The 9,001-nt window shown below is 43.5% G+C and overlaps 1 protein-coding gene across 2 annotated transcripts in view; it reads left to right on the top strand.

Annotated features, from left to right (window-relative positions):
• ITGA8 (integrin, alpha 8) overlaps nucleotides 1-9,001 on the top strand; it is a 205,515-nt gene that overhangs the window by 159,858 nt on the left and 36,656 nt on the right. For both annotated transcript variants that reach the window (XM_011934275.1, XM_011934276.1), the window contains one exon: nucleotides 8,340-8,468. In XM_011934275.1, the coding sequence (XP_011789665.1) occupies nucleotides 8,340-8,468 (129 nt within the window). The remainder of the gene's footprint in view (nucleotides 1-8,339; nucleotides 8,469-9,001) is intronic.

The raw sequence follows: 9,001 nt of genomic DNA, 5'->3' as shown, positions 1-9,001 counted from the left end.
AACTCTTGACATCAGGTGATCCGCCCTCCTCAGCCTGCCAGAGTGCTGGGATTACAGGCATAAGCCACTGCTCCTGGCCTCTTTTTTTTTTTTTTTTTTAAGACAGGGTCTCACTCTGTTGCATGGGCTGGAGTGCAGTGGCACTATCTCTGTTCACTGCAACAACCTCTGCCTCCCAGACTCAAGCAGTCCTCCCATTTCAGTCTCCCAAGTAGCTGGGACTATAGGCATGTACCACCCCGCCTTGCTGATTTTTGCATTTTTTTGTATAGATGGGGTTTCACCATGTTGCCAAGGCTGGTCTCAAACTCCTGAGCTCAGGCAATTCACCCACCTCAACCTCCCAAATTGCTGGGATTACAGGCGTGAGCCAGCATGCCTGGCCTAGGATTTTTCTTTAATTGGCAAAACTTTGTAATAGACAGTTAAGTGTGAGATGCAGAGGGAAAAGGCTTAGATGTGAGACCGTACCTAGGAGAGGAAGACCGATAAGATGCCCACATATAACCTATGTTAAGACTATGGAACGTTTGGGGCCCAAGTTCAAGAAAATAATCCTGAGATAAAAGTGGCCTGAAAGACTGTAGACTAAGAAGAGCTTAACATGAGAGAAAGCCAATGCTGTTTGTAAAAACTGCTGTGAGAGCCATGGAAAGTTGGAGGTTGCCACCGAGAATGTCTCCTGAACCAGACCGGTCCCATGGGAAGTCCAAATTATAACCAGATAGTACAAACATGGAAAGCAGAGACACAGAAACCGTCCGTTCATTAGGGATGAGAGTTTTGGAGTTATGTTTTGGAATGAGTGGGCCCGCAGACAGTGGCTTGGCAAATTTGCATAGTTTTGTGTTATCCTTAAGGGTACTTTCTTCTTCCTGCCTTCGTGTCCCGGTTTTCCTTAATTCAGAATGCAGCCGCTCTTGTTACTTCCTAGCACAACAGCTCTTGGGTCTCTTTCCCTCTTTCTCTCACTCACGCGCACACACGCACGCCCTTAAAAGTCAAGACATATGGCTAGGCACAGTGGCTCATGCCTGTAATCCCAGCACTTTGGGAGGCCGAGGCAGGAGGATCGCTTGAAGTCAGGAGTTCAAGACCAGTCTGGCCACCATGGCAAAACCCCATCTCGACTAAAAGTACAAAAATTAGCTGGGTGTGGTGGTGGGCACCTGCAATCCCAGCTACTCAGGAGGCTGAGGCAGGAGAATCGCTTGAACCCAGGAGGCGGATGTTGCAGTGAGCTGAGATAGCGTCACTACATTACAGCCTGAGTGACAGAGCAAAACTGTCTCAAAAAAAAAAAAAAAAATCAAGACATGCAAGGAAGAAGATTATTTAGTATATCTTTGCCATTTCTTTGTGGAATCATTTTGACAGCCTTGACCACAGGAACTGTAATCTATGTCCTAGCTAAAGCATTATTTGATGGCTGTTACTTGCCCCTTCGATACTCAGCTGTCTTCTACAAACTCTCCTCCCAGGAAAAAAAAAAAAAAAAAAAATAAACTGTTTATTATTTTAGAAGGTCTGATCAGGAGAACAGTAGTCCATTTTAATTTACTTCCTCTCCAATTGTGACGTGCTAGTGATATCTATGGCTTACCCCTAGACCTGGTCAGTCTGTCCTAAGTATGCTTTCTCTTTCTTACGGGAATGCTACCTCTGATAGAAGAATTGTATTCGCCTTTTTAAGAGTGCCTGAAGATCCAATTCTTGACCACCAAAAAGAATTATACAGTCTGAGATTTTTACCTTCTCTTTGAGATGGTCTTCAGGTTTGCATATATATTTTGGAATGTAAAAACACCATGTTCAAATACTAACAAAAGCTTCAACATCACCAGCGGAGTGAGTTGATTCTTTTAGTTACGCTTTGCATGAACTTTTCAGGAGGTTAAAAAAGTGGGGTTTGTCTTTCCCTACAAACCCTCAACATTCATGTCTTAAAGAAAATTACATGGTGGACTGCCCCCTCCAGGCTTGTCTCCACTTCGGTTTAATTATAGGCAAGGTACATGAGAGTTGTCTATTGTTTTTTGTGTGCTAGGAATATCTGAAATCCAAAAACAAATTACAAACAAGAAAAAGATAGTGTGCATTGCTTTTGTTTGGGTTCACAGGGCCCTTAATCTAATTTCACCCAACTACCTTTCTTCAAATGCCGCATTTCTGACTGTGTTGCACATTCTGGCTGCACAGTAGTATCCCTTTAATCCATAAATTTAAACTTATGACACAGTGAAGAGTTTGGTAAAAATTATGAAAGTAGAAAATTCCTGATTGGGCTAAATTCTGAGTAGCAGCTGTAGAAAGAAACATGTTTACCAACAATTATTTCCTTATGCAGAAAGAAGTCATTTTCATTTGCTCTGCAGAAGACACTTTAGTGGTTACCATCAGCTTCTCCTAGCACTTAACAAATTGTCCTGGGAACTGTCTGCCTATCCTGGATGCTAAGAGGCCAGCATCCTCCACCCTCAGTGGAAAACCATGGCCTGGAGGTTCATTGTCAACCGTGAAAGAGGCTCCGAATGTTCGTGTAGAAAACGGGCTTTAACTGTTGTTTCGATTTCTTGGGTAACTTCTTCCTTTTTGTTTTGTTTTGTTTTGTTTTTAAATAATTTCTGGAATGTCATTTCAGAAAGCTGGTTTGCAAGCTATTTGGAGACCTTTTGACTGTGGTATGTAAGAGTGGCATTCCTCTATTTGTAAAACAGTGTCGCAAAATACAGAGATGCGTTCCACCAACCCCTGCCACACGACGCTGTCATTCTCTAGCTCAAAGTAAGCCCTGTATTTTACTGAGAGACCACCTACAAATGTCTGTGAATGACGATTTACCCCGACAGGACATGTTCTTTATTTGTACACAAGATGTATCTGATGAAACCACACCGGAAGTTAAAGAGTTTTCTTCCGGGTATTGGTTTTTGTTTTCGTTTTTCTGGAGACAGCCTCACTGTCGCCCAGGCTGCCAGAGCGCAGTCGCACTATCTCGGCTCACGGCAGCCTCTGCCTCCCAGGTTCAAGCAACTCTCCTTCCTGAGTGTTGGAATTACAGGTGTGCACCACCAGCAGCCCAGCTAATTTTTACGTTTTTGGTAGAAATGGGGTTCCGCCATGTTGGCCAGGCTGGTTTTGAACCTCTGGCCTCAAGTGATCTGCCTGCCTCGGCCTCCCAAAGCACTGGGATTACAGGCGTGAGCCACTGCACCTGGCTGTTTGGGCTATTGTTTTACCACTACCACTACTATTACTGCTTACTGCTAATAATAATAATAATAGGCTATAGCTTGGGAATAAAAAGGCAGTCTCTCATTTTTTATAGTGCCTCTTCTCTGTAGTTTGGTTAACTACAGAGTTAACCTCTGTAACATAATTGTCAATGACCCTATAAAAGAATTCACATGATTCATCTCAAAGCACAATCTACATGCACACCCACATAGTATACGATAGAAAACATATGAGAGAATTTTAGCTAGCGATTTCCACAATTCTTAATTTTCTGTCTAAGCTCACATTTTATCTTATGCCATAAAAACTGTTCTATCAGATCCTGGATCATTGAGTATCTGTATTAGGCCATTCTTGCCTGGCTAAAAATACCTAACACTGGGTAATTCATAAAGAAAAGAGGTTTAATTGGCTCACGGTTCTGCAGGCTGTACAGGAAGCATGAGCTGGCACCTGCCTGGCTTCTGGGAGGCCTGAAGGAGCTTTTATTCATGGAGAAGGCAGAATGAGGAGCAGGCACTTCACATGGTGAAAGCAGAAGCAGGAGAGAGAGGATGGGTGGGGCAGGGAGTGCTGCACACTTTTAAACTCACAGTGGAAGCTCACTTAGCACCAATGCGACGGTCAAGCCATTCATGAGGGATCCATCCTCGTGACCCCAGCATCTCCCACAAGGCTCCACCTCCCTCATTGGCAATTAAAACTCGACATGAGATTTGGGAGGACAAATATCCAAACCATAACAGCAACCTCGATCAACTGTGGGGCTTCCCCTCCTCCTCATTGTGCCAGGCTCTTCCATGGTTCTGGGATGTCCCAGCGCCCATAGGGCTGGGATATCCAAGGCCTCCCCTCAGGTCCATGCACTCCACCTCCCAGGGTTTCTGCCACTGATCTTCAACTACACCTCAAACTACCCTGCCTCCAAGACATTCAGCTCAACTTTCCTTTCTCCTCCAATTCAATCTCCTATTTTTATGATGGTCTCACTTGTTCTCATCAAGAAACTTTTCCTCCCCTAGTATAAATGCTTTCTCTGACACAGTTACCCCATCCCACTTTCAGGACTTCCTCTGGCCATACCTTCTTTTCTGCCAAGCCTTGTCTAAACCTTCACCACGCTCTCTGTCCTTCCTAGGCAATAGCTCTATCATTACTGTTAGGAATGATCCATTTCCCCATCCCAAACCCCTCCCCACCTGCTAGGGTTAGGCTAATCTCACCTTGAATTATAATCCCCATAATCCCCGCGTGTCGTGGGAGAGACCAGGTGGAGGTAATTGGATCATGGGGATGGTTTCCGCCGTGTTGTTCTCGTGATAGTGAGTTCTCACGAGATTTGATGTTTTTGTAACTGTTTGGTGGTTTCTCCTGTGTTCACTCTCCCTCCTGCCACCTTGTGAAGAAGGTGCCTTGCTTCCCCTTCACCTTCTGCTATGATTGTAAGTTTCCTGAGGCCTTGCCAGCCAGGCAGAACTGTGAGTCAATTAAACCTCTTTCCTTTATAAATTACCCAGTCTTGGGCAGTTCTTTATAGAGGTGTGTGAATGGACTAACACACCACCCCAGCCTTCCACACACCTCCTAATCATCTCTCTTCCATCCTCAATGTCTTTCCAACACTTCCAGAGAAAGGAGGATTATTCCTCCAGCTCCATGAATTAACTTTGCTACATCTAGTATCCCCATTTCCTGCGTCTTCAACCTCTTCTCTCCTTGGGCATTCCTTGGGTTCTATAAACTTTGTTAAATTTCTCCCATCTTCAAAACAAACAGTAAATGCAGTAATTTCACTCTGTATTCTCTTCCAAGAACGGACCTCTTTCCCCTTCCATTTACAGCCAAGCTGTGCTTGCTATCCCTACTTTTTCATTTCTCATTTACTTTTTTTACAATTTTACTTTTTTGTACATTGTTCATAATTTTTATGTTAAAAATGCTAAATGTTCATCATAAGAATGTATCAGGTAATATATAAAAACATAAAGAAGAGCATTTTAAATATCTAATAGTGTTACCACCTGTTTACTGTTATTTTTTCCATTTATTTATGCATTAACTTATTTTTCCACTTCACCATACACATTTTACTATTATATATATTGCCAACGAATAAGGAGGCTTGGCCAGGCACAGTGGCTCATGCCTGTAGTCTCAATGTTTTGGGAGGCTGAGGCAGGAGGATCACTTGAGCCCAGGGGTTCAGGACCAGCCTTGGCAACACAGCAAGACGCTGTCTTTACAAAATTGAAATTCACTAGGTGTGGCAGGGTGTGCCTGCAGTCCTAGCTATTTGGGAGGCTAAAGCAGGAGGATCAGTCTGCATAATGAGCTGCGATTGTACCCACTGGGCTCCAGCCTGACTGACAGAGTGAGACCCTGTCTATAAAAATGAAAAATAAGGAGACCCTTTTAAAATCTATAACATTATTATCATACCTAAAAAGAAATAAGCAAAACTCCCTTAGTATCATCAGATCTCCACCACTGTAACACTTTCAGGACTGCCCTTCCAGATTATTTCTATTTATAGATCTGCAATATCAGATACATCCATTTTTATTAAAAATACAATCTTACTACATATGCTGTTGTAAACCTGTCTTTTCCCCTTACAAATATATTGTATCTTTCTAAATTCCAATGGAGCTTCATGTCATCATTTTTAAAACCTGTCCAGTAGTCTTCTGTATAAATATATCATAACTTATTTAATCAGTAATCTGTATATGCCTACAAAGTGCTAAGCTACTGTTTTTCTTCTCTATTATAAATAGTGTTGCTACAAACAGCAATATTTTGTTTTCATGCCTTATTTGGGGGACAAGGCTCATCTTGTCTCTGAGCCATAGGGAATTTAATATAAAAACAACAGAAGGATTTAATTTCATATCTTTTAAAATAATTATCCATTCGTTAAAATCCATTCACTCTTGAGCTACTGCAGTTAAATTTCTACCTCCACCAATCTCTTCTGATAAAATGACATCTATAATTTTGTTCTTTTGTATTTTTACTTTTTTGGGAGCAGGGCCTCACTCTGTTGCTCAGGCTGAGAATTCAGTGGTGTGATCATAGTTCCCTGCAGCCTTGAACGCCTGGGCTTAGATGATCCTCTTGCCTCAGCCTCCCAAGTATCTGGGACTACAGGCTTGTACCACTACACTGGCTATTTTTTTTTTAATTAGCAATGAGGTATCACTATGTTGCCTAATCTGGTCTCAAACACCTGGCCGCAAGCCAAGATCCTCTTGACTCGGCCTCCCAAAGTGGTGGGATTATAGGTGTAAGCCTGGCCCATAATTTTTTTTTAATTTAATTTTATTTTAAGTTCCAGGGTACTTGTGAAGGATGTGCATGTTTATTACATAGGTAAACGTGTGCCATGGTGGTTTGCTGCACCTGTCAACCCATCACCTAAGTATTAAGCCCAACATGCATTAGCTATTTTTCCTGATGTTCTCCCTCCCCCTACCCCCTTACCCCGACGGGCCCCAATGTGTGATGTACCCCTCCCTGTGTCCATGTGTTCTCATTGTTCAACTCCCACTTATAAGTGAGAACATGCGGTGTTTGGTTTTTCTGTTCCTGTGTTAGTTTGCTGAGGATAATGGCTTCCAGTTCCATCCATGTTCCTGCAAAGGCCGTGACAAAATTGCCAAGTTCAGTGCATAAAGGTCTTTGCCCTTTACTCCTCTGCAGGATTTGGCATTCTTTGTCACTGTCTTATTTTTGCAAACTTTCTTTTCCTTGGGCTTCTATAAAAGCCACACTTCCCTGGATTACCTCCTACATCTGATCTCCCTGCCTTAGCTTTCCTCTCCAGATTATCTTTGTCTCCCTGTTTCCTAGGAGGTTCTAAGTGACTCTCTGCTTTGTGTTTTGCATTTTCTCATCTGGCAATGCAGACCAGCTAGCAGGCAGTTGAGGTGCAGCTGGATAGGCACAGATGGGCCCCAGACCAGGCATGCAGAACATCAGAGGCTTGGCGAGTGTGCCGGTGGCTGTCAGGATTGGAGAGCAGGTTAGCATGCTGGAGTGGGGGACCTAGGGTTCTTGGTCAGAGAAGAGGCTGGAGAAACCAGCCGAGACCAGCATGTGAGGACCTGTGTATGCCACGCTAGGGAGTCTGGACTTCATTCTTCTGTTTGTCTGGTAGGTTTTTCCAGGTTTTTATGACATACCGAGCACTCTTATTTCGTCTTTTGTGATGCAGTCTACATCTGCAATGTAGAAATTTCTTTTTATCATTCCATAGAGATGGGCATACTATTATTGCTCCTGTGACTACAAAGAGAAACTGTGTAAGAGAAATCATGATTCTCAAGGGTGGGAGTGGGGTGCAGAACATTAGGTCTTTGTATTCAGTGGGTCCAAAATAAAGAATGTCAGTGGGATATTCTGTGTGATTTACTGGAAGTCTCAAAATATTTATCCAGCCAGCAGATGGACCCAGCATGGAACCTGAGATAAAATAGTAAGTTCTAGGACATTTGCAAAACAAACTGGGGGCTGAAAACAGACTCCACTGCAGCACAGTGAGCACATAGCAGGCTTTGGAAAAGTCATTTTCATCAGGGCAGAGTTTTCACCTAAAGGAGCGCAGGAACGTGGGGTTCAGCCATGTGGATATTGGGTCCTTGACCACATCAGGCTGTTTCCTCAAATGAGGTTGGCACCTCACTTTTCTATCACCTCAGGATTCGTCTCCCCATACAGAACATTCCTCAGTTTAACTGGCCCCACTCTACAATGAGAAGAAAGTAATAAGGGAAGGATGGCTCATGTCTGAAATGTCACTTGCACGTTTTCTATCCTTATGGGGAAATGACTTCTGCTTCAAATCTTCTCCTTGCAAGATAAACTTCCCAGGAATGCATTCCCCATGCTTCATGAATTCTTGTCATCGAAGAGTGGAAAAGCTTGTTCCTTGTGCGTGCAGGTCACGTCACTGTCAAACACACTGCTGGTAATCACATGACTGGATTCTCATGTGAATCATATTCCACTGAGAAAAAAAAAATTGCCTGGAGTTCAAGGCCGATGAAAATGTAGCAGTTGTTCACGCATTTGTGTGTGGTATCTCCCACTTTCTTTCGCAGCCTGCTGCCTCCCCAGAGGACACCCCTGAGCTCAGCGCCTTTTTGCGAAACTCTACCATTCCTCATCTTGTCAGGAAGCGGGATGTGCCCGTGGTCGAATTCCACAGACAGAGCCCTGCAAAAATACTGGTAAGTTATGCCAGGGTGCATAGAACTGAGGGAAATGAGTGGATTGGATAGAACTCCCAAATACAGATGGGTTTAACTTCAAGGATTGTTCTTAGTCTCCTTCACAGTTCAGATATTCCTAACATTTTTTGGCAGTATTTATCGCGAGAATGCAAAGCAACTTTTCTGTAAGAATTAAGGAGCACTTGCAATATAACCTTTTCACTTTTCTAAAGCTGCCATGGAGGCCACTTTGGAGAATAATGGTGAAAACATCAACTGTGGCCTTCAATCCATTTCAGGAACATCCAGTTTCCGTTGTCAGTCCGTGCATAGATGCTGGGCTGCGCTAGTTTGAAGTGAGCGTGGACCCTTGGGGTTTTGCATCTGTCCCAGAATCTCAGAGTCTTCTGCTTATCTGGAAGAGGCAAGAATGGTGTGTTCAGGGCTGGGTATTTTGGCTCACACCTGTAATCCCAGCACTTTGGGAAACTGAGGTGGGAGGATCCCTTGAGGCCAAGAGTTTGGTACCAGCCTGGACAACATAGCAAGAC

Source organism: Colobus angolensis, unplaced genomic scaffold (genome assembly GCF_000951035.1).
Source record: "Colobus angolensis palliatus isolate OR3802 unplaced genomic scaffold, Cang.pa_1.0 Scaffold133, whole genome shotgun sequence".
In the NCBI taxonomy this organism is placed as follows: Eukaryota; Metazoa; Chordata; class Mammalia; order Primates; family Cercopithecidae; genus Colobus; species Colobus angolensis.
This window is presented reverse-complemented; position numbering and strand designations above follow the sequence as displayed.